General features: G+C 37.0%; 3 protein-coding genes across 4 annotated transcripts; 2 read left to right on the top strand and 1 right to left on the bottom strand.

Moving 5' to 3' along the window:
* The first annotated feature begins 4,656 nt into the window (after positions 1–4,656).
* Positions 4,657–15,467, top strand: LOC114519180 (retinoic acid receptor RXR-alpha-B-like). 2 transcript variants are annotated; one of them, XM_028539265.1, is made up of 4 exons: positions 4,657–4,720; positions 12,877–13,761; positions 13,921–14,466; positions 14,650–15,467. In XM_028539265.1, the coding sequence occupies exons 1-4, from the start codon at positions 4,690–4,692 to the stop codon at positions 14,898–14,900; spliced, it is 1,713 nt and encodes a 570-aa protein (XP_028395066.1). In that variant the 5' UTR covers positions 4,657–4,689; the 3' UTR covers positions 14,901–15,467. The 2 variants fall into 2 exon arrangements, with proteins under 2 accessions (XP_028395066.1, XP_028395065.1); XM_028539264.1 differs by lacking the exon at positions 4,657–4,720 and adding an exon at positions 11,135–11,302.
* On the bottom strand, positions 7,538–10,861 carry LOC114519181 (thioredoxin-like protein 4B). Its single transcript, XM_028539266.1, has 3 exons — positions 10,620–10,861; positions 9,934–10,085; positions 7,538–9,374 (listed from the first exon to the last, which is right to left on the bottom strand). The coding sequence occupies exons 1-3, from the start codon at positions 10,749–10,751 to the stop codon at positions 9,209–9,211; spliced, it is 450 nt and encodes a 149-aa protein (XP_028395067.1). The 5' UTR covers positions 10,752–10,861; the 3' UTR covers positions 7,538–9,208.
* Positions 15,468–16,564: 1,097 nt separating the features above from the next.
* On the top strand, positions 16,565–25,608 carry LOC114519178 (exonuclease mut-7 homolog). The gene is made up of 20 exons (XM_028539261.1): positions 16,565–16,739; positions 17,304–18,424; positions 18,815–18,868; positions 18,957–19,003; positions 19,651–19,746; positions 19,841–19,938; positions 20,049–20,122; positions 20,214–20,252; positions 20,520–20,659; positions 20,863–21,094; positions 21,194–21,261; positions 21,444–21,580; positions 21,877–21,986; positions 22,406–22,595; positions 22,684–22,810; positions 23,190–23,247; positions 23,474–23,635; positions 23,986–24,039; positions 24,183–24,311; positions 24,563–25,608. Exons 1-20 carry the CDS (start codon positions 16,634–16,636, stop codon positions 24,896–24,898), a joined length of 3,378 nt encoding a protein of 1,125 aa, XP_028395062.1. The 5' UTR covers positions 16,565–16,633; the 3' UTR covers positions 24,899–25,608.
* Positions 25,609–25,629: the final 21 nt, after the last annotated feature.

Raw genomic sequence — 25,629 nt, 5'->3', positions numbered from 1 at the left:
CAATGGAATATTGTCTGGTATATGACGAATTAGAGAGTAGATCATGCTATGTTGAAAAACTTTATTACATGAAATATCCATATCATAATACGTATATCTTATATCACTATTTTCTATAAGTTGCATATTCTATAGGAAGGCACAAGCCCGCAGTCCTGCCATCGGTTGTGGTAAGCGGTGTACTAAACTCCAAGTCCTGTTCTTAATGTCATAACATTCAACAGTCTCTAAGAACACGCTGTCACATTCTCCACCAAATACGTAGACATTCCCTGAATAGACCACTGCAGTCGCATTCATGCGTGGGGTGTTCATATTAGGAAGCATTTCCCAAACTTCTGCGTGAATATCATACACTTCACATGAAGAAAGCGCTACCTTGCCGTCAAAACCGCCAAAAATGTAAATACACTTTTCGGAGAGGATTGAACACGAGTAAGCACGCTTGTTACTTAACGGTTCATTTGTATTCCATACGTCAGCAGTGATGTCATATTGCTCCGCGCAAGTAAGATACGTTTTCCCGTCAAAGCCACCAATGACATAAATAGATCTAAATCCGAAGAGGGAAAACTGAGTGTATACAACTATGATGTAGCCAACTAATGAAAATAGTATTCGTAACCTAATTTTAGTATATTTCTATTATTTCATTCTGGATCTCAACGAAGAACTGGGTTCTCGGGAATAAAGAAGAGTGGTCTTAGCTGCGTATAATTCTAATCTCGATAAAAACAATTCACTGATATACCTGTTGTCAACACAAACTGCGCATGCACCAGCTCGGTAATTTCTCATGGGGGAAACAAAACTCCACGAACTTTCCCGCACGTCAAACTTCTCTACACTGCGCAGGTCCTGGATACCATTGTGTCCGCCAATCGCATACAAGCATCCATCGCAAACAGCCAATGCGAATTCATCACGTGCTTCTCGCATGCTAGATCTGACTGACCATTGCTGGTCTTTAGGAGAATAGCTCTCAACGCTACGAAGCTGCTCGAAGAATCCCGAGTTCCCTCCGACTACGTATATCTCCTTTCCCAGTTGTGCCATTCCGTGATTATATCGACCATTGCACATCGCTCCACAAGATGTGTAAATACCTGTTTCTGGGTTAAGCCTGAGAATAGCTTTATGTGCAAAGTAGTCGTTCTGTTGTATTCCACCAGTAAGATAGATTTGTTTTATATGTGCTGTTTCACCGCTGTTTAAAGGCAGTTGTGGTATTACAAAATTTTGTTCCGGTTTACATTCATTACAGACGCTTAACTTTTGGGTGTTTTGGTCAAGATTTATTTCATAGGAGGAAATTTTGCGGTCAATAAGCAGGACGTCTTTCGCCCACATTTTACGAGTCTTTCTCGTAGTAATTCCGAGTTCTTCCTCGTGATTACCCAACTTTTCCTCATTCATATTTGTCATCATAATTTCGCTATTTCTATCATCTTTGATCACGCCTCTATCACATGCTGTGGCAGCTGTGCCTCTGTGTTCACACGAAAGGGTTGATTCATTCAAGATCTGATGGTTTTCAAAGGCAAACACGTTGTCTCCGTCGCCTGTCTTGAAAACGTCATGTTTAACGCGTTCTCTGTTGTTAGTCGTGATTTTTTCATTTTCACATAAAGAGTGTTTTTTTAAAACGCTTTCTTCCCCGTCAAGAAAACACACGAGTTCATGTCTCACTGCTGGGTTTTTTAATTTTAGCACATCAACACTGCATAATTTAGTTAGTTTGTTTCCAGCACATCCAGTCTCTGTCATGTCTCGTGTGGATTTGCTTTGCGAAGTGCTAGTATCAACTAGTACGTCTAATTCGTGAACGCGGTTCTCCTGCGCGTTCGCACGTTCAGCGTGTGCGTTGATACGTTGGAGGTGTTCCCTAATGCGAGTTATTCGCCTGCGAACAGGTGGATGCGTTTTTATTAGACGACAATTTGCGAGTCCGTTGCACTGATGTCCGTTGTGTTGGGATCTTTCTCCGATTAGGAAATTAGTCTGACTATTTTTTCTTTCGAATTCGCCCACTTTTGACTTCCTGTTTATAACCGTGTTTTGTCCGTGGTTTTGGTTTTTGCTTATCAGTTTTTTGGAATTCTGATTGACAGAATGCTGTGTTCTTTTTGGATTTGCAGTTTTGTTAATTAATCCAGCTTTCAATGTCGGGATTTTCTTGTTTTCGCCTAAAGATAAAAGGCTTCACTTTCAACCATCGTGAAAAGTGTTTCTTTCAACTACCACCAAAGGCGTGGTGAAAATGAAAGGTCTAATTGAAAACTGTCTTGAGCTGGTTTTTTAAAACGATTTTAAAAAAATAGAGGCTTTGCAGGAAACGCCGACGACACCCGCGCCGCACATTAAAGAAATATGTATATATGTATAATCGCCCTATATAAGCGCCTTAGCGCCAATACTGCACCCATCCCGCGTTCAAATAAACTGTCATGTACGGCTGAGATGTTTCAGTTTAATACTCGCTACTGACCCTGTGGTCGAAGTACACTGAATATCAAGGACTATGATTGACCTTTTGTAGTTATACGATTAAAATTTTACCTAAGCCTTTAAGTAGATTGTGATAATTACGTCCGAATGATTTAGGGATTCGTTTTCCATGGCATTCTTCTCCGTATTATATAAAAAAGATTATATGGCGTCGTGTATTATACCTGTAGTTCGAGTACCAAACTGTTTGCATTCATATCCCATGCATTCCTTTACAATCCCTTTGTTTAATCCCCTCTTATCAGCCAGCACCTCTTGATCCAAACTTGCCGAAAAATGCAATGTGATCAGAACATCCAATAATCTGAGACGCATTTCCATTTTCTCCATATTACAACTCAAAACGTTCAATACCTCAAAAAGACATTCAATGTTTGCGGCTGTGTAAGCTTTATCTGCTACAAATGCTGCCATGTCACTTGACTTATATCCTGTTGTTCTGACGAATAAAAACATTAATAAATTCTTGTGAAGTTCGCTCATCTGGTTTGACTCTCCTATTGCCTCAACTGCTGCTTCTAATTTTTCACTTTTTGCCATTTCTAAATCTTTTATGCCAAACATCACGCTGAATTTAATCACATTATTGATCTTATTTAGTTGAATGTTTTCGGGCTTCCTATATTTTGAGCAATTCACATAGACATACTGCAAAAATGAACCGACCAGTTCAGAGCTAATGCCTTCCAAATGGACGCAGGTTTTTGTGCCCTCAAAGTAGCTCTTTTTCGTCTTCAGATTGCTTCGGTAAAATTCGTCAAAAAATTTGGATTTTTCACGCAAAATACACCAATGTGCACCGTATTGTTTTCCATCAACAATGATGTTCAAATCGCAACCAGAAAAGCCAGGTTCTTTCTGTTTGTTTTTAATTGGTTTCATAACTTAACTATATAATTCAACCAGGCCCTTGATACACAACTTCTAGTTCGGCTTATGACGTCATGTAATTATTTTTACTCATCAGCTGGAAGTATACTTCTACAAGCGCCTGCCCTATCGCGTTGCTGATTGTTTTGAAAACTATCTTTTCCCTAAGCCCTAAGGATGAAATACCATATAGCTGCCAATCTAACTCGAGGTTGGTCTCTACAGACCAGCGGAAACAACCTGTCCCCTCATGAAGAAATTGCAGGAAATGTTCTGTTAGTTTGACCTCTACGAAATACTAGTGTTCCTTTCTACTAAGAAACAATTTATCGATAAGGAAGGATCTAAAACCCGGAAAAACCAAGACAGCTTTTAACTATATACTTCCCTGATGTATGTGAAAGAGGAAATGGGTAATTTCATAAGGAATTTGAAGAAAATGATGTTCAATGACGCGTTCGTTTCTGAAACGTTATACCGTAATCCATGTCAATGTGTTTGGCACCACTCCATATCTCAGATCTCAGAAGTTGAAGGGTGCGATTTCTCGTTTGATTCATTCATTCATTAATTGTGATTTGATTCAAATTTGTGAAATAGAAAAAAGCGCAGGCGGAGAACCCGCAATTCCTGGCAGAACCATAAAAAACTATGACTCTATGGTCAAAGCTGGTTTGACTTCCTTCTTTATATAAATAGAATTAGGATAATCAATGTTTCCTCGTCTTGTGACTTGTGAGTCTCGTTGTGAGTTGTGATGACACTATACTGTACTGTGAATTGACAAGCAAAAGATGGCCTTCACTACGTCGTTCATATAGGAACGGCAAGGACAGATTAAATCTGATGGATTTGCCCAGTAAACATAATTTATTTAGTTCTTGTATATAAATATAACAACTTTATAGAGCACGATACTTGCGGTATAACGAGTCAAAACCCTTTCACAATTCACATTTTTAAATGAAAATTTAAAAACAATATTTCAGCCGGATGCAACAATCCTTTTTTTTCGGAACTAAAACTCGTTTGTTAACGCTACAATTACAGATATCAACTTCATATTACCTTTTGGAAAAGCGCAGATTTTTAAACAGAGGAAACGCTTCAGTGAACAATCGTTCAATGATCTACATCAGGCCGGAAAAGAATATATTTAACCTACACCAAACAACACTATCTCTCCTATTACATTCGTCATTCAAGGTTAAAAGGTTACTAACTTATAGTTGAAAATCTCTTTCTACAGACGGTTGAAAAAAAAGTTAAATTTGAATCGAAAGCCTGTAACGACGTGTCAAGATTTTGGCGATGGCGAATTACAAGCGGTCGTATGGTTATTGTAAGTAATGTACTATATAATTCGAGTGTTTCGTATACTTTCATTCATATTAAGTATCTAGTCTGTTGTCTCACGGCTCCTGAAGAGATAGATATATTGATTTATTTAAAGCTCGTGAAGAAGTTTATAAATCAATCTTCGTGTCAACAAATGGTCCGTAAAAGTTGCCGCATAAAAACACAATCTGGGTGTCATATGTTGCTACATTATATGTCGTTGTAAATATTTCTATGAATTTTAGGCAAACTATACGGTGTTTCAATTAAACAAGGTTTTCCGAAGACGGGAAATTACAAATTACAATATTTCCTAAAAAAATGTAATAGAAGAAAACTATAATTTTTGTTCTTCAAGCAAATATATATACACAGACGAGATTTTATAGTATATATATCTAAGTATATATTTAAGTATATATACAGTTATTTCTATATATATACATGAAGATACCCCTATATACTGCTGTGCCCTTGTTGGGCAATTTAAGTCCCACGAACCGGAACAGACGCAGATCGAAGCACAAAAATAACATGCATGCATGTGTAGACGAACAGTCAATCTAATGATCTTTATAGAATTTATATTTAGACCAGGCATATCAGTTGATCATCCCATTTTTAATTACTTCTCGAAGAAAATTCCAGTAGAAATACTAGGCCAAGCTAATATACGCCAACAGTAACACGCTCTAAAAACTCGGACAACAATGAAATTCTTTAGCTTTTTGTTAAGGAAATTTGTCATTCTTACTTTGAAATATGACATAAATCTTTACATTTGCTCCAGTGTAAGGAAAATGACTTATAATTTCACTTTATAAGCTATAGCTATGCCCATATATAATATATTCTATATATCGGAAATATAGATTGGATAAACTTTCAATTTAGTCCATTGTAGTATAAATTGTGTTGGTTTTGCGAGCACGAGTGTCTTAGTCAACTTAGTGGCCAGTTCAATTACATCCTTTTCGTGGTTTGCCCTTAGGTCAAAACATGGAGAAGTGTTTTTGTCTATATTAGGCAGTTGTTATACCATTCATGTCATTTATCGTTTGTGTCATCTGATGCCAAGTTGTTAGAAGCTCGGGGCTGTCTTGCTGGACATCGCTTGGTTATTTTGGAATGCAAACTACTTAACTACTACATCGAGGCACATTATGGCCTATGGCATTAATCAGAATCTATATAAAATAACCTTTTATCAAGTTTTTTCTCGCACTTTTACCAAATATTGAAGCCGCCAGCAGAACATCAATCATGGATCTGCGCGTATGTACAGGGACATGAGTTCAGCACGTTTTACAATATTAATATAGACCTATCACAGAAATAAACGGATCCCACTTGAAATTAATTTTGACATACTTGGAAACAATATTTTCACAGTTAATATAGCATAGAAATATTAGTGAAAATTGCCCAATTTATACAATAAAGAGGAGTCTGTCTATTCGGAACTATAATCCAGATGAATTTCGTTGTTCATCGGTCTCGATGGGCGATCCACGTCATCATCAGACGAGCTATCTTTGCCTGGACGGAGAATCCATCGTTAGACTAAATCGAGCCGGTATACTATAAACTATAGTTGAAGATATAATCAAACATGTATTTGTATTGAGACTTGAGCGCATTTATTGAGTATTTAAGACAATTATGCAATGATCCTACGGGCCTTTTCTAGTATCCAGTGGACATGCTACTCAATATATTGAGGATAACAGGATAAACTGAAAGCATTCTTCTTATATATACTGGTTTTTAAAATACGACAACACCATATTTATAGTTTCATTCATCAAAATTCAAAATTCATCATATACTATACATGGGTATAAAAGGTTTTTTATACCCATGTATAGTATATGATGAATTTTGTTATCGATAAACTGCCGAGTCACCGGGCTTATATAAGGAAATTGATTCAGTTTTCTGTTTTAATTATTGTTTATACCAACACAATATAATGTTGTAGTTACAGCCAATATCCCCTAAACTTAGCATTTCCCGAATATGTCATCCGCGTTTATTACAGTGGGCGTCGACAGGTCGATAAAAGACAAAGACTTGATGGAATGGTAGCCATTTTGTGCATGGCCTTCGCATTAATGAAGGCTAAATACGAGGGACATCCCCTGTGAGGTTTGTGCACTTTCGCCTGTATTCTAAAAGCTCAAACTCATTGAGTGAGCGATCCTGATCTTCTCATAGCGTTTCCGTAGAGATATTACCACTCGAACAAGAGTTTGATTTTCAGGGCTTTACCTTGAATGGTTCAATTCCAATGATTAAGAATGAATTTTCTCATTGATCAGTAATAACAAAATTTCAATGTCACACTCAAGGAGTATGAGTGGGCTTTTGAATACAGGCGTTTGGCTGAACGCTGGCTATATTAATATGACAGTATATGACTATAGTCTATACCGTATCTATACCCTATATGTATATTTAGTAATTTTAGTTGGCTTAACGCTAGCTATATCGTATCTAGTAATCTACCCTTTAATTACGTCAGTATGAATGACGGTATTTACAGATATAATGTTCATAGAAGATTGTCTAGAAGCTCGACAAAAATCAAGCTATCAATAAGAGCTAAGACGTTGAGACAAAACGGTCACAACAGTCAACACGATATTTTTTGAAATAGATTGATCAGAATTTCGGCGATCCTGTTCATTGCACTTTTATGCCAGAAAAACGAAGGCTGGGTAGCGTTATTCTAATATGCATGGGCCAATGGCAATGTTTAAGTCGAGTTCAGAATGCATGAAACGTCAAACAACAGAAAGATATAAACTAAAATAGAAAGGAAGGTGACTAAGGTTTAATCTGGATTTTTACAAACTTTAAATCGACAATTATTGACTATACGTGAAAAAATAAAAAGCACTATTCCGTACATATTAAACCCTATAATTATATTCTCCTTTCACTGCCTCAGACTGTCAATCAACACGTAATTGACCGGCCAAAAAAAAGTCAAACCCATAATGGTGGAGAACATTGTGCAATGCCAGCTTGGGTATACATAAACATATCAACAACACTGTCAATGGTTTTAGTGTTTATTGCAAATGTTCTGGCTTTTTCGTGTGTCACCGACATTATGTGATGTACGTACTGACTGTCGGTGACTGGTAACAAGAAATATTTAGGATAAAAGCACTTCATTCGTCAGTGTTATAGACATGGCTTCCGACTGCCTTGCCGATGATTGCAATATATGACAAACGCCTGTTATTAATACTTCAAGAATGTGGTTGGGTAATTTACCGTTGATATACATTAAGATATATATTATACGATTTTATATTTTAAAAAAATCTATTGTGTTTGCGAATACATGCCAATACAAGTTGCCGGCTGCTGTGACAAACTAAAAGAACAAAGACTGGCTGTTTCCGCTGATGTAACGATCAGGATGTTTCGCATCCAATCCAATCAACAATGTTTTTGTGACTGTGTAACTTCTTATTTAGTTTAGTGAATATAAATATGACAATAAGGATTTAGTCCTATACGTGCGTATGAAAAACGCAACAGTGGAAAGCAGAGCTCGAGCCAGGCTCAGAGCCAGGCCACGCCGTCGCTGCTCTCTTTTTATTAGGCCCCGAAAATGTCGTCCTTTACATGAATGCAATACGTTATATAATACATCAAGTATATACTTTATGTAACATTAAATGCTATTGATTAGAAGAATTTATATTTTTTTCGGGTAACTGAAACATCAAACATTCATGAAATGTTTAGTCCACTGCATGGGAACGGAACTTCTATCGATGTTGATTAATCCACTGGGAACGGAACTTCTGTCGATGTTGATTGAGTATGTTACGGTTGGCAAAGGAAGGATTTACTGTTTAGGTAACAACAATTTTTGCAGATCAATATATGCAAAAGGCAACGCCTTTCCGAAGTTTAATATAGTAATTGGATGAATAATGATTATAGTAATTGACGGCTTTTAACGTCTTTAAATCCACAAGTAACTGCAGTTTTTTATCGGGTCTAAACCGCAAGAAAAACGAATGTCGCGGTTTATTTGAATTATAATGCGGCGATGTTGACAGCCAACACTTAGAAATACTCAAATGAAATGTGGTGAACATATTCTTGCTGTGTGAAGTTACTCCAAAAATCTTGAGTGCAATGACGTAATTTTGACGTCATTGCAATGTCAGACGAGGTCTTTTAGGTGGTTTCAATAAGGTGTTGTAATGACTATAAATTAACACTATAAGCATTATTATGCCGCAGCTCTACCATTTTGGTGCTAGGTTTAAAGTCGTTTTCCTTTGAGTGGAAATAGGCACTTTCTAACCGTACAATAACCTACACCCACAGGAAATTAGCAGGAAATCTAAAGTGGAAAACACCGCAAAGTGAAGTGTCACATAATTTACATTTCAATTGCAGTCATACAGTCTATAAAAGATCCTGCATAAAAACGCCCAACACGTGCTCATAAATAAAATTTTTAAACATCCTTATACAACAAGTTGTATTTTGGAATATTTTTCGGATCAATAGGACAGGTTACAATAAGTTTTCCTCGCATAGCACCACGATATATCACTTCAACTAAGTCAATAAAATCTTGCTTTGTTTTGAAACTTCCTATGAACTTTGTGTGGTCTTGTGTGCTAAATCAGAAAAGTGGCAATATTTAAAGTAGCAATATTTGTTGTGACTGATATTCTTAAAATACTCCCAGACTAGGCGTGGGAAATTGTATTTAACTTTTGTGTGGATATCTCTTCAAAAGCTGGAAAAAGTCAACAGAAAAAAAATGAGAAAACTGTAAGAGAAACGTGAGAAAAAACTGCTGAAAAGTTCGTGCATTCACTGGTTTTTAAAAGGACAACATTGCTCTAAATAGACCTTATGCATATGACCTAACAAGCTGTGACACCTGCAGGGAATTCTGGTGTTAGTAGTCACAGCAGGAAATTTTCAAGTTTAAATTTTTCGCTGTGACTACTACAACCAGAATTCCCTGCAGGTGTTGTGGCTTGTTACATCATTATGCTTAAGGTCTATTGCAGTTTAAAATTGGAAGAAACATTTGCCCTCTATAATATCCTTTTTTAATTAGACTACACATCATAAGGATAGTTACACCCACACCAAAGCTATAGTTTAGCTAATCTACTAATTTGTTTCACTTGACTAACAAAAAATAGGTATGGTATGATAACTTACCCATAATCAACTTTCATGTGTTGGCCATTAAAGAAGAACACTGTTGCAGGTGTTAGAGTAATATCAAAATATTTCACATAGACTGGGACACTATCCACAGGAATTATATAAATTTCAGCCATATTTGAAAGCAATTGTTTCGTTTTGGCAAGCTAAAGAGGGAATTAAGATGAGATAGTAAAGGACTTTTGGTCTTATTTATAAATTATAATTAATAGCTAATATAATTAATATAATTAATCCAGGATGCAAATTGGCTTTGTGCAAAATTAATAAAGAATTGATTGCTGGTTCTATGCTTCTCAAAAGGCAAAAATTTTAGAAATATCTTCAATGCCCTTTGCTAGGACAATTATCTTATAGCTAAGCCACCACAGTGAGAAGTATAGAGTGACTGATAGGGAGTTTGAGGTCGGTTTAATGTGGAAAGTATGTATCATGCAACCAAGATATATCAGGCATGCAATTTTGATATCTTCTATTTATTTTTTGAAATCTCAGGTGCACAATTTTTGTATAATTATTAAAGTTTTAAACAGGGGTTTAATGAAAAGAACTTTCTACTCTGCCAGAATAACACTGGGACTAATTGTGATGTGAGATGAAATAGAAATTAAAATTTCTCTTGGTAGACAAGCTACATGTAAACAGAATTTGAGTTAAGAATCAGTTATTTTTCCACTCACAATATCATCTAATCCCATGCACTCCTGGTCATTCTCCCTGCCAAATCTTAGGACCAGAACCTTATCTTCTGTGCCCCTTATTGCATTATCTACTTCTTTTTTAGACGCGAGCTTGCTTAACACATAGCTCATGTCTAGATGGGCAAATTACAGTATCATTTAAACATTATTTTTTTCAATAAAACCACGAACAATTGCGGGTTTCATGACGCCATTTTGATTTTCACTAACTGGGAATTACGTGGGCATTTAGCCGGTATCTAAACTCGTAGGATCAAAGCCGTCAGGCAGAAGAGTATGTCGACATTTTCTTGTTAAAAAGTTCTTCTTAACTAATATTTCTTAATATCATAATCTAACGTATATCTAAATAAGCCTTTAGTGCTAATTTTGTGAAGTTTTTTTAAAAGGGAAAGAGAAAAAAGCAGGAGAATAATATGGACTACAAAGCTCCGGGTACCGTTTTCCGCTCTTTAAATTGTTGCATGATGGGTAATATTTGCGAGTTCCTTTGACCTACGTTCGGTTCAAGTTGAAGTTCGAAGGGCAGAAATTTACAAATTTGAATTGGTACACGTTTTGTGACAAGATCGCCAATAATTGGCGCACAAACAACACAAAATCCGAGTAAAGGTCTGCAGGAATGACTGACACTACGAATACACAACCTACTGAGTTAGGTGGTAAGTAAATATGGATTTTGGCGAAAATAACGCAGTACGAAGCTCAGCGTTCGAAAACGCTGCTGCTGTATTATAAATGCAATTTTGTTAATATCCCATAACTGCAGTTCGTACTCCCGCACATTTCAAGTCTGTGATTGATAAAAATCTTTAGTGTTTCGTACTGAACGTATATGTAAATCGCCGATGTTATAGACGATTTTGTTTTGCATTTCGGAAATGCTGAAGGTGAGAAACCTGGTGGTTTGTCGCAGTCAAAATACCTGGTTCTGGGTATATTTTTTAAACTTCGCATGGAATTGTTACAAATTTTCTTTGTCACCCTTGGCCCTTCGAAGGGGAAATTCAATTTTACCGAATAATTTTACTATAAAACTAGGCTTAGCGAAAAAAGGCGGGCAATACTCTATTGTTGTTTTTCACTTAGATAGACAATATTTGTATCCAATATATACTGTATTACCCATATCGTATCATAATTGCCAAGATTCAATCGTTATTAGTGCCTTAATAGCAAATCTACAGGAAATTTGTTTGCGTTTAATGTTTAGTTAAATAAAAAATTGTTATAATAACCTGTGTCCCAGTCACAATAGTTTGTTGAAAGTATATAATATAGCTTTAGATTTCATTCATTGTTCTGTTGTGTAAATATGTTTATAACTTGCGTTGTTTCGCTTTTGATATCTTGGAAACAATAAATGGAACTAGGGTGCCAAGTTTGAGATGCTGTGTGGAAGATGTTTTGGTGCAAGATTTGTATTGGCTTCAGTTTGTGACTGTTTTACTAAACAAGGCTGGTGCCAGTCAGCCCAAGCCCTAGGATACATCAATGCGCTGTAAAACACAGTGTGTGTGTTTTACAGCACCGTGGATACATTGAGTATGGGCCTTCCTCTGGGTCCAACCCCTTGTCAGGTGATGGCAAACCAGCCTTGATACTAAGCCTACTCTAGGCTAGCCTGTTGGTTTTCACATGTATTTGATGTAGGTAAATGATAAGTCTGAAAACTTACCGAGGCTTTAAAAATCATTTTATACATGAATTTTACATTTGATTCTCATCTTCTGGCCTATACTGTGTATACTAAATCTGATCAGGACAACTCATTGTGAATTAAAGTATAAGCCCTTTAATACGAATTGAACTTATTTAAAAACTAACTTATATTTATAAACTCTGCCTCATGTTGAAAAGTTTCCAAGAGTGCACAAAATGGCTTCATATATGTCAGATATAGTAGTGTACAACTTCCTGTAATAAGAAGCTGCAAATAGGAAGATAAAACAATGACTTTTTATACAGTTCCCAAACTGTTTGTTTTCCATTAGTTCGGTTTGGGAAGACATTACTGCTTAAGGCTAAATTAGATTATCTGACATTCTAGCATTATCCTAGGATATAAACATCTGGACCATGTTAGGTTGCTCAGGTTTCTTGTGCTTGAAGTTGTAGTTGTAGAGATGTGCATTTTACCCAAATGTCTACCAAAATTTATCTGCAAATGCTGAAGAGTATTAATTTTATTTTTAATTTACAGTTTCCCGGTTACAATTTCAGTTCTTTATTTTAGATGAAATCCCTGCTTATGCACCTTCCGTTGTGACACCTGTTACCACACTCACACAACACTTCTACCATCCTCGACCCATGATACCAGGATCAGCGCTGGCATTTCCAGTGAATATACAAGGCCAACCACTACTATTTCAATCTCCATATTATACGCCATTCCATTACTCCCCACTTATAAACAATGGTCCAATACCATTTCAAAAAGCAACATTTCCATACCATGAATCTGTTATACACTCAACAACATCTGAACCAGCAAGAGTTGATGATCAAGATGGCCCAAGTCCTGCTAAGAAACCAATGCCAGTTATTATAACCAAAGATGAGAATTCATCACCAACTGATTGCCCCATAACATCACATATAAATATGACAGGCTCCTTGGCAAGTAACACCACTACTTCAGGGGGTCACTTTAACTTTTCAGACGCCCCAATGGTTCTTATAAATCAACCAAAAGTTGAAGTGACAGACCAAAACTCTCAGGAACATACACCATGCTTAGCAATGACTTCAAGTCACACAAGACAAATGAATGTTGTAATGTCTCCAAGTTCATCACCACTAACACAGTCCAAAATGCACTCCCCGACATCTAATGAGTTTGTAAGCCCGAGTACATCAACCTCCAGCGAACCAAACGAGCAAAACAGCGATAATCAACCAACCGTTTGCGTGATTTGTGGGGATAAAGCAACAGGCAATCATTATGGGGTGACTAGTTGTGAAGGATGCAAGGGTTTTTTCAAACGAACTGTTCAAAACAAAAAGGTGTACACGTGTAGGAATTTATCGAAAGATTGTCCGATCGATAAAAGACACCGAAATCGTTGCCAGTTCTGTCGCTATCAGAAATGCCTTAATGCTGGTATGCTTAAGGAAGGTACGAAAATTATCTGGAATACATATCGGGAAAATTATTAGGAATTCTTTCAGAATTCTTGAACATGAATTGATTGGCATTGACATGACTAATTGCAATTAAAGACGCAAATGAAATTATCCTAATAATATAACTATAACTATAATTGTATATTTGCAGCTGTTCGCGAAGACAGAACGCCTGGTGGTAAACACAAGAATGCAAACTTGTTGAAAATCAAACTTCCTTCTTTGGAAGACAGTCCCAGTCGAATTCAGTCCTCCCACTGGTCCTCGCCGCTTATCGAAAAATTCTTACTGATCAGAAACATGGCAATCCCCCCGCTTAACAAAAACTCTGTCAGTGACGACGTGAAAATACAAACTATTAACTATGTCGTGCAACTTGCTGACTGGCAGGTGGAGGAAGTTTTGGGTTGGTTTGAGAAACTTGAATTTCTGGCCAACATCAACTTGGAGGATCGAAAAGTTTTGGTGTTGAATTCAATTATGGAGATCTTAGCATTCGGACTCGCGCGACGGTCAATGGATATCAATGGTAGTCTGTTATTGGGAGAAGGAGTGCTTTTAGACATGGAGACTGCAACAATAGCTGGCATTGAGGAAATTACGCAAAGAATCTTGCAACTATCGTCGAAGTTAAAAGAATTGAGACTGGTAGAAGAGGAATATGTGTGTTTGACGATCATTGTGTTGTTGAATCCAGGTGAGTGGATAAGGAATTCTAACTTTTCGATCCCCCCTCTCTCTTTCGAAACTGCTCCCCCATCTCGTTCGAAACTGCTCCCCCTTCTCGTTCGAAGCTGACCCCCCTCTTTTGTCTTTACCGCCGCCATCTGTCTTGACTACCGAGCCCAATGGTAACAAAATTTTTACATTTTTGTTGAAGACATCAGAGGTTTAAATAATCAAGAGCTTATCGAGAAACTACAAGATCAGGTACACACGAGCATGCAAGAGTTCATCACACATCGTTATCCAGGCCAACCTAATAGATTTGGTAACGTTTTATTACGTTTGCCTGAGCTGCGCTCGATCAGTACGAAAATTACGGAGCGTCTGTTCCTCTTAAGTGTTACACTTGGAAATGATTTAGGGATTAATAAGCGCCTGAACGACTTATTGTATATCTCGAAATAAAGGAATGGGAGGATTTGGTTGGAAACTATAGTCGCCCAAAAGATATATTTTTAAACGCTTCAAACACTTTGTCAAAAGGTCAATAACGGGCTTAAAATTGATCTAATCTGTGACGCAGGAGATTTCACTTTGAGAGTTTCAGATATATCATAGGCAGCATAAGATAGTATGACGTAACCGCATTGACCGGGCTGCCTATGGCTATGGACATATCATGTTATCTAGGGACAATGGTTTTTACCACTGTGGATAGTTTCTCTAATTCTCTTCACATCCGCGTCGTAGATTTGATTAATTTTGAGCCAACTAGTGTCCTCCATTTAACATCTTATTCCCTTCAGAATCAGTGCAAAGTATTGGGAGGCGGTTGTGTTCATATAGATTTGTCAAAATTCTTAAATACCTTTTAAAGGGAGAATATTTGAATATGTAGTTGAAAAATAATTGTCGTGTTTATAAAGTTTATATAGTGAATATAGAGTTATCTTGATTTCCATGGTATAAGACTTGTATATATATATATAAATATATAGTATGTATTGTAGTAAATTTAAAACATATAAAATATGAGAAATAAAGCATCTAATAGAACAATGCCAGTGGTTTCCTGACTTGTTGGTTATGTGACAACACTAAAGTAAAATCCACATGTGAAAGACTACTCCGTGAGCTAAGACAAGGGGGAGATTCTCGTTTTGTAAAAGTGGATATGCATTAGTTATGCATTAGTTCTTACCTGCCTAAAATCCGACTGCTGTTTTCAAAATGCAGGCAACAAACAGGCTTGCAACTGTGTGGCACTGTGGCTTATCTTTATCTGGTCTTCCCTACTTCTCGTATTTTTCGCCCAAAGTGACATTAGTTATGATGCCTCCGTTTTTAGAGCCCTAACTCAGTGGTAAGGGATTAAAAGACTACGCTGGGTGAAGATTTCGGTGTATAAATAAAGACGCGTAACACCTGGGACACGAGCAATATTAAAAAAAACTGGGCGGAAAGGGAGTGCCCTTGTTGTTTCTACGCATGAGCTTTCGACTTCCAACTCTCGCTTTATCGTACCACGCGTCTGTCCACGCCTTCGTTTACGAATTTACATATTCGCGTGAACAGATAAAAAGTAGCAAGCGTTCTAATTTTTTGCGGCGAATTTTTTCGCAAACCAATCACAACCAGATTTCAGATATCGCGTCGCGCGAATAAACTCGCCTAGTTGAAACACGTATTTTATACATAGCGCCCTGATTTACGCGTGCATGTATCACAATTATCATGCACCATGTATGAAACAAATATGCGTATTCTAAATACCCAATGCCGTTCATCACACTGATACTTATTAAATATTACTTTTTCTAACTCCTGTCAGCCGCCAAAGTTCCCCCCCACTCGGCATGTTGTAAAACCCGGACTAGACTGTACGGGAAAACGCGAACTTATATAGAGTACGGACTTCAAAGTTGAATAGCCGACTTGTAGATAACGGTCCGTGTTTCATAAAACACGGACCATTAAAACGCGATCGGCGGTTATAAGCCAAGTACAACCAGTACAACACACGGGATACAAGCGTTTATATCTGAATACTCTCTCAGTAAAGCCCCCTATGTTTTGCGGTTTTGCCAGTTTCCCTGGGAACGAGGTTGGTTCACGGGTTTGCAATCTCGTTCCTTGGTTTTCAAATTTTTGCTACACACATGTAAATTTTTATAGGGTTATAACTGCATCTATAATTAATGTTTAGTCTTGTGAATTTTGTTTCCTGGTTAAGCGAAGTGCTTAGCTCAAATCTGCAAGAAAATGAAGTGGATAATATCACAGAATCTGTTGAGATCACAGGAGGTCTGTATGACAGTATGAATAATTATAAGAGAATGATTAGGTCAAAAAATGATTTGGTCCATTATATAGTACATAAGTAGAATGTCCTGAAAGCAGAGAGAGGCTTACAGTCCATTTTAAAATTTAGTGAAATTCCATCCCCAATTGGCAAAATTACATGTATTCCTAGTTTTACTTTCTTACCATGCAGTTTGCGAAGATGTGTTTGTACCAAACTCTTTCTGAACTAGTCCTGTCACTGGATATGAAAGAATTGAGACATGCATTACTGATTAGATGCTGGCCTTTCATCTGAATATCAAATCTGAGTCACTTTCTGTATTAAATTTCCAAAAATATGGGAAGAGTAAATTTAATACATGTGCATGGCTTCAAAAGAAGCCATTATACTGTTGTGCTATGAGTGAAACAACAAGGAATTGCTAGAAATAGTCAGCATGTTTGCTGGTTGAAAATTTTGAAAAGGACTTGCAATAACCTTAACCCTATCCCATTTCATTTAATGAACTGTAATCCATCCGCAAGTCGGCACTTCTGATACATTATTTCATATTCATTTATTAGAAACCTCTCCATTAGCTGAAAACCAAATGATTGAACATGCACTAACAGCTGGTATGGTTGATTCAAATTATGAACAAGAACAATACTGGAATGACCCATCTTTGGGCAATGATCTTGTACTTGACTGTTTACGAACATCAGATTCTGAGGACTGGGATGCAGAAATTGATTCTATGTCATCAGAAGCAATGTCATGCCCCCCCAGTGAATGTAGTCAACAGAATTTTGGCCATGATCCAAAAACAAAGCTATCAGATATGAATGGTGCTCTTTCTCAAGATTTAAGAGAATTCCATTTACATGATTCAGATTCTGAAAAAACACAATATTTTGATGGTGAATGTTTCCCAAAGGCATCTACCCAAAAGGAGTTAAATGTACATTCAAGTAATGAGACTTCTTTGTCTGTTCAAAACTGCCATTATAAAGAACACAAAAAAACTATAGCATGTAACTTTTATGCAACAAAATCTAACCCACATTCTGAACATAAAGTTAATCTTAAGGTTAATCCTCATCATCGCTCATATGATTCGAGTATAGTCAGGTGTGATGAAGGTTTACCAAACCAACCACAAATTGCTGAACCTCAAAATGAGAATTCCAAACAACAATTTGTGAAAGACATTCTAACCAACTTCCAAGATTCTATTCCACATGATATTACCAATGACTCGTCATTTTCAAATTCTAACCAAACATTCAATTATGAAAATATGTTTCATTGGGACTTTATGGAAAAGCTAACCCATCTTGAAGCTGCCTTTACGCAAGAAGAAAAACCAACATTTTTGGACACACTTAAACAAACATTGGACTGTACACCCCCTTATTCATTCCTGTTATATCTCATTGAAAACTATTGTTCCAATGTGCTTGAGGGAAAGAAGTCTTTGGCTCATGTTGTTTTGACAGAGTTTGATAAGTGGCAGAGTGAGGGATTGTTTAACAACATATCTCCTGTGGAGATGGAAAAAGATCGAGCCCTGTGGATTGTTACGACTCGCAAGCTATATTTATTTGACTTGTGTAGTAAAGTTTTCAAGCTTGATAGCAAGGGAAATGAGTATCTTCAAAGACATGTTTATTATCTTCTGCAGAGTAGAAAAAAGTATAAAGAGGTCAGTCGTAATTTTTTAAATGAGATAACTACCCTTATTTACTTGACACCAGTAAAGACTTCTCCATTGTTACTAAATGGTTTTGAGGTAACTCAAAACTTATATCTTTTTATGCATTAAATTGTCTTTTTACACATTAAAAACGACTTTGTTTTTAAGGATACTAGTTTCGATTTAACCATCTTCAGTCCACTTTACAAAGATAAAAAAAGCAATGGTAGTTTTTTCTTTACTTTTGTAAAGTGGACTGGAGATGATTAAATTGAAACTAGTATCCACAAAAACAAAGCCGTTTTTAATAGATAAAAAGACAAGTTAAGACAATTTAGTAACAACACCCTAATTTTATAGCGAATAATACGCAAGCAATGATTTTACCATCTCTTATAGGCTGTCACGATTGCACGGAAACTCAACTTACAACCTTGTTTTCAACCTATGGAGGTGTAGTGTCTTGTGATCTTATCAATTTTGATTTCAGTGCACATTACTGGACAATTTCTAACTCATTTTTCTTTTATAAAATTGGCAGATATTGTTCCCACTCGTGATACTAAACAAAGTTCAGCTGGCTGAAAGGTTCGATTCTTTTATATATTTGGTGCCTGGTTCCTAAACAAACCCGTTTTATAAATGATTCTTATATCTTACGTATTCCCGAGCGATGGCTTCTAGGATAGCATCGAACTTATTTTCCTCGTGCAGCCCGTTCTTGACACATAAACTCGTCAAGATATCCAAACAAAGGGAAGTCGTAATCTAGCTGCGTCCCAAAAATTTGTTGATGAAATACACGACCCCAATGGGAATCGTTAAGATAACATGATCCCGTTTTTCGATCGCTTTTAAAGTCGTAGCAGTCATTTTGTTTGTCCCGGGTAGTATTTAGTAAGAACGATTCTTTGTTCATTTGATGCAAGCATATAGACCTTTCTCATAATGACGTCAAACGCAGAAAATCTTATAGTTATGTTACACGAAGTTAGATTGGCTTGGTAGTTTTGCGAGACCAATAAAACTTTCCGGCAGAATCAGTGGTATCAGCATGGATAGTTAAAAGACTTTATTATGATTTTGTTATCCATGGTATCAGTACCGCGCAATTTGGTATCGATACCCCCAAAAATCCCTGGTATCGAAGTTGTACATCCCAACTGCTAAATAAACATGCGTATATATATCTCGACATATTTCGTTATATTTCGTACACATCTTTACGACTTTAGCTATATCGCAAATTGTCCTTGGCAGCAACGAGCATTCGTTAGTATGTTAGACAAACTTTGTGTGATGTCAGATGAGCAACTGGACGATCTTACCAGGTAAGCAATACTTTGATACGTCAACAGCTCCCCTTTAGCTGCAAAAATATTTCGGAAGTTCGACTGACATATTTAACATTCAGTATCTTTTTAGTGAAATCATTCCATCCAAACCCTCCAGTAACAAGGTTACGCAAGCTTCTTTGACGAAACTAGGCGAACGAATTGTCAAGAAATTCACACTTAATCCCGGTACTCATAAAGTAAAAATCGATGATATATCCTGTTTGCATGGTAGACACTATTTTGGTTCTGTACTGCGTTATATATAATTAGGTTTCATGCATTCTTTCATTTTTCAGAGGATTTTCCAGCATTGTTTAAAGCCAAGAACGTGAAGGGTTTGTGTTATTTGCTTCATCAGCGACAGAAAGATGTACGTTTATTGGTGAAGAAATCTTTACTATATAGCTACTACTCGTCTGTTTTTGCTTGATTTTTGAGTATTTGATTTATTTATTTTATAGAAAGGAGGATCAAGTAAAAAGTGGGATGACCTGATTGAGGTAACGTCCACAGACAGGCCTAAAATTTATGCCGTATTTTTGCAAGAAAAAGAAATTGTGCATCATAGATGAACTTAATGCCCTCAGTTTATCATAAGCGACAAGAAAGAGTACACATCTTTCTCCACTGCTTATCTTTCCAATACGTTGTCTTTGCTAGTTCTTGACTTAAACCATGTTTTTGAATGTTCTTCCGGCCTTTCCTAGCTGTAAACAAACCCTGGATAATTGTTAATACGATGTTGGCTTCGCTTGTTTCATTTTTAGCGATGTGTTGGAAGCAATAGTTCGTTACAACAAAGTCTTGTCGAATTACTCACTGAGTTTGGAGACCAAGAAGAGGCTAAAAGATGGGAAAGATATTATCAACTTTCCTCCATCCAGGACTGCTATCAAACTTCTGAAAAGTAGGAATAAACTCGCATTTATCGTTTACCAAATAATGAGATTCTGCAGCATGTCACATATCACCTTGGGGCTCTTTCACGTACTGCAAGCTCGCTTCAAGCATAAGTTGCCGCTGTAGCGTTTAACCAGGGTTAGATTACCTCCCTTTGATCAACTGTGGTCACATTCAACATCGTTCGTTTTATGAATAATATATTTCCAGGGCTGAGTCAAAGCAGGAGGATTGGGAAGACGAAATTAAGGTGAATGAGGAAGAGTGTTCCCGTTATAGTTCAACTGTGCAACTTGGCAATGAACCGGATTTACTTGAGAAATCACTGAGCCAGCAATATCGTCCTAGTGTGAAGTATCTCTCGCTTGATATTTCGATGGACGATATATATTTTGTCGATGATATTGAATCACTGCGTTCCTGTCAGAGAGCTGTTTCTAAGGTATAGTAATTTTACCGCTACAATTAAAAGTTTGTTTATCTTGTAAATCTGCAGCATTATGATTTACGAGTAATTTGCTGAGCTTGTGATCTTTTATAGCCAGGAGTCACGATTGGATTTGATGCAGAATGGAAACCACAAATGTGTCAGGCTGGCTTAGCACAGAGGTGTATTTTCGTTTATTTGTTCAATCAATAACTGCATGAACTCTCCGACGTATAGACGTCTGTCTTGAAAATCCGACCGAGAAGCGAAGAAACATAATTTTGCATGTACACACACTGTAATGATCGCTGTGTCACCCGCACCTCACGATTCAAACTTTTTTCTTTGCCATGTTCCATTGCAGATTATCCATTGTTCAACTATCGCTACGAGACAGGGTGTTTATTTTGGACGTTATCGCGCTTGCAGAACATGTACCAGAGAGTTTGCTATTGGCTTTTGGAAATGCTGTTTTTTCAAACGAAAACGTATTAAAACTAGGTGAATAAAACAACCAAGTGATCTTGCGCTCATTTTTTAGTCAATCAGCGTTCTGAAGGGTTGTCGAAATAGAAATCCATTCTAACGATCATATCTTTTGTGTTTCCTTATGGAACTGGTCGAAAATCTGTGATTATGTTTAATCATGAAAACTATAGCTCTAGCTGGCGTAAATTTAAAACAGAAATAAAGTGTATTTCAAAAGATATTAAGCTTTTTCAACCGAGAAATGGATTTTGATTTCACAACTAGTCCCAGTTCTTTCCCGCCATTTCAAATCACCTGATTTTTCCTAGGATATGGTGTTGAATCAGATTTCAAAGCACTGGTAACAACGATACCAGTTCTTGAAAAGTCCATTAAAAAGATGAAGCGTTTTGTCGATTTGTGCACGTTGAGTCAACAGGCAAGGATATAGTTATTGGTATTTAATAGTTTTTATATTGAACTGGCAACGGAAAATAATATATTTTATCTTAACAAACCGTAAAAAACAATCAATTCCAAAATAAATTAATAATGCTGAACGTGAATATATGAATATTTGCCCCATCTCTCCCCCCCTAAAGGCACGTTTACACTTGCAATTTTTGCTGCGATTTTATGTGCGATTTTCTTCTTTTGATAGATGTGAACGAGTGATTTAGTTACTGATGTTCAAATAAGAGCTCTTATACCCCAGAGCATCCGTCACTAATTACTCGTTCACATCTATCAAAAAAAGAAAATCGCAGCAAAATTGCAGATGTAAACGGGCCTTAACGATCATCAACGATCATGCTATGGAACCCTTATTTTAAACCGCATTATTGTACCAATGTTTAGCTGCTTGAAATGCCAGCCATCAAGAAAAGAGTTGAGTCAACCACACAGTCTCTTACAAGTTTTGGTCATTTAAGTGAAAAGGGTTTAAGCTTGTTAGTACAGCAGTGTCTAGGGTTACCTTTGGATAAAACATATCAACTATCCGATTGGGAACAAAGACCATTGTTAACAAAACAAGTCGAATATGCAGGTATTCATGTTAAAGTAGCTCTAATAGTTTTGACGCATTTCTATTCACAATTTAAACTGTTTTCTCTCACGTCATATTTCTCTCAAAGCTCTTGATGCTCGGTGCCTCATCGACGTGTTTGATGTGCTGAAGAAATGGATGCGTGATGAGAATATTGTGGTTAATTTAGACGAATGCAATCCTAGACTTCCATGGTTGTTCCCAAAGAGAAGCAGGTAATCCCCGCGTGGTTTTGACATCCCGGGTTGTTGGGTTGTTGCTTGGTTCATGGAATTTCCTTGTCTTGTTGAAGTTTTTCTTAGGGTTCGTTTACACTTGCAATTTTTGCTGCGAATTTATGTCCGATATTCTTCTTTTGATAGATGCGAACGAGTGAATTAGTTACTGATTTTCAAATAAGAGCTCTTGTACATCAGAGCATTCGTAACGAATTACGCATTCACATCTATCAAAAGAGGAAAATCGCAGCAAAAATCGCAAGGGTAAACGGGCCTTTAAGTTGCATGCGAGAAGATCATCATTGTCCACCTTTACCAAACATGACAGATTTTCACCGTGAACGCCGAACAAACCAACTTTGTGTTTTCATTTCAGGCGAAAACAGGGGAAAATTGTGAAGCACCCAAAACCAGGAACGTCTTCCGTTGAACTAGTAATATCTTTATTCGTTTTATATCATTTGATTTGCGTATCCTAATTTATCAGAATTTGGTTTAAAGTTTCGTTTACCTTTCTATTATTTCTCAGAATGTCTTGCTTTAAATTCGTGAATTATGAGCCAATCACATTTCGGCATAACTGTATCGAGTACAAACACTAAGAGCTGTCATGCGTTATTCATATTTATTCTTCAAATAATTTTCCTCCGTGTCTTCAAGGAGCGATTAAATGAACCAGCGATGAAAGGCTGTCCGAAATCCCCTCGCGGGTTTCGTGTTGTTGTAGACAACATGTTGCAAGGGTTAGGACGGTATTTAAGATGTTGTGGTGTTGATGTTATCATGTTGGCCAATCAGGATGATCACGATAAGGCAGCAAAGGTAAATGAAAGATAGATGTGTATTGAGTAAATTATCCATAGATACCTCAGTCAGTCCCTTAATGCCATGCCGTTCCGGGATAGATTGAATCTTAGGGCAACATACGATACGTTTGAAATAAATATGATACGGAATGCGTTTTACTTTTCCATTTCCACTTATTCATTTTCGTATTGTCACATTATTGCTTTTAACTACTATTTCATAGCTGCTCCAACAAAACGACTTTTTAGTTAAACGCACAACATTAGTTGTAAATTAGTTGTGCCTAAAGCCTTAATTATACATCGCCATGCAACATCCAAGGTCTAGGACTTTAACAATGTTTGGTTTTTAATTTTGTTCTTTAGATTGCAAGACGTGATAACCGAGTCATATTAACAACGGGAACACCTTATTATACTGTAAGTTCGCCGTGTTTAGTTGAAGGTGTGATGTCCTGTGATCCGACTTTAATCCCCAGTTAATGCTCGCCTTTTGCATGATTGAAAGTTACCTAATTTTTTGTGTCAAATTAAAAGACATATTTCACGTTTTTTCTTTTTAGCTACGTTCCCAGGTCCCACTCGGCCATTGCATGTGTGTTCCCGCTGGCGGAGCTAAAGAGCAGGTTTTAGCCGTTTTCAAACACTTCAACATTCAAGTGAACGCTAGTGATATATTCAGTAGATGCCAGGTATGAGAAGAGCGTGCATGCATGTTTGTTTCAAAACTTTGATTTACAACTGCATTTCATTCGTTAACATCAATCAAAAGACGAAAGCCATGCAATGCAGGAATCGTCCTATAGTCATATTCTTCTTGAAAAAAAGGTTTCTTATAGGACTAGACTATATTAACTTAAGATCGATTCATCTTTTTAAAATTAGTATAACTTTACCCACCTAGTGTAAAAATTACTTACCATTAGTTTTCTTATGTTTGCAGGTTTGCAATGGTAATGAATATATTAAGGTAGGATCGGTGCTAATGAGACAAGCCTATATAAACTACTATGATTCGAGTCACGAAGGACGGAGAGACAATGTGGAAAACAATAAACCTTCATCCCACCAGGCTCTGCCCTCTCCGTTAGATGTAGAAACATTAACTCTTTGTAGTGGCGTAAAACTAAAAATCGAGGCACTACCCGAAGCAATGTTGGATAAAATTGAACTATTCTACTGCTGTGCTGCTTGCGGGAAAATCTTCTGGGAGGGCGGGCACTTCTCTCGTATATGCGCACAGTTCTCCGATGTTCTAAACAATCCCGGCACTATGTAAATGTAAGGCGTTGAGACGATATGTCGTAACCTTAGACCATTTTTATCCAGTTAATTATTATGCAAGTTGAAGTTTGTAAAATTACCTGCTTTTGAAAGCCGTGGCTATCTTTTCCCGCCATTTTTGAATTGAGTGTTTGTCGGGTATTAATAGAACTATGTAAGTCGGATGATAACATAATTAATCTGATAAACATGCGTGATTAGATCTTCTTTATTCATTGTTACTTTAAAGTGGTGTGTACCTTTAGGGGTAACTGGTTCCTTTGTAGTTCGTCTAGTTATAAACTATCGTGTTATGTACGAGTGCGAACAAAAAGTCCTATCTATCAGGATGCTTCCTCAACTCAGTATCCAAAGGGGGCCTAAACATTCGGTTTAGTTCAATCATCGGACATCTGTGATTTCTGGCACTTTGTATTTAATTATTCAGTTTCTTGAATCAATTTTAACATGCTATTTTATATTCGTTACATAAATATATACGTACACAGGGTCCTCATGGTCCTGGGTCCTCATAGTCCTAGGTTCCTGTGATCCTACGTACACGGGGCCCTCATGGTCCTGGGTCCTACTTTTCCGGCATGCCTGAGCGTTCCGCGTTGATAGGCCCTGTTGTTATTCCCTGTAATTTGTCGTAATTACCAAACATTCTTTCACGCAAACCCTAATATTTACAAGTGCAGACGCGGACATAGTTACAAGGAATTACAACCGATCAATCGTGAATAT

The sequence above is a fragment of the Dendronephthya gigantea genome, unplaced genomic scaffold (assembly GCF_004324835.1).
Source record: "Dendronephthya gigantea isolate DGI-Jeju-01 unplaced genomic scaffold, DenGig_1.0 000012F, whole genome shotgun sequence".
Taxonomy (NCBI): domain Eukaryota; kingdom Metazoa; phylum Cnidaria; class Anthozoa; order Malacalcyonacea; family Nephtheidae; genus Dendronephthya; species Dendronephthya gigantea.
This window is presented reverse-complemented; position numbering and strand designations above follow the sequence as displayed.

Excerpts from the sequence above, each read along its gene's own strand:
- LOC114519181 (XM_028539266.1), bottom strand. The coding sequence starts at position 10,751 with ATGAGCTATGTGTTAAGCAAGCTCGCGTCTAAAAAAGAAGTAGATAAT. Across the intron at positions 10,086-10,619 it reads GCATGGGATTAGATGATATT|CTTGCCAAAACGAAACAATT; the intron begins GTGAGTGGAAAA and ends TTCCCTCTTTAG. Across the intron at positions 9,375-9,933 it reads CACATGAAAGTTGATTATGG|CACACAAGACCACACAAAGT; the intron begins GTAAGTTATCAT and ends TTTCTGATTTAG.
- LOC114519180 (XM_028539264.1), top strand. The coding sequence starts at position 11,263 with ATGACTGACACTACGAATACACAACCTACTGAGTTAGGTG. Across the intron at positions 13,762-13,920 it reads TGCTGGTATGCTTAAGGAAG|CTGTTCGCGAAGACAGAACG; the intron begins GTACGAAAATTA and ends GTATATTTGCAG. Across the intron at positions 14,467-14,649 it reads CATTGTGTTGTTGAATCCAG|ACATCAGAGGTTTAAATAAT; the intron begins GTGAGTGGATAA and ends TTTTTGTTGAAG.
- LOC114519178 (XM_028539261.1), top strand. The coding sequence starts at position 16,634 with ATGTTTAGTCTTGTGAATTTTGTTTCCTGGTTAAGCGAAGTGCTTAGC. Across the intron at positions 19,939-20,048 it reads GAAATTCACACTTAATCCCG|AGGATTTTCCAGCATTGTTT; the intron begins GTACTCATAAAG and ends TTCATTTTTCAG. Across the intron at positions 20,253-20,519 it reads AGTGGGATGACCTGATTGAG|CGATGTGTTGGAAGCAATAG; the intron begins GTAACGTCCACA and ends TTTCATTTTTAG.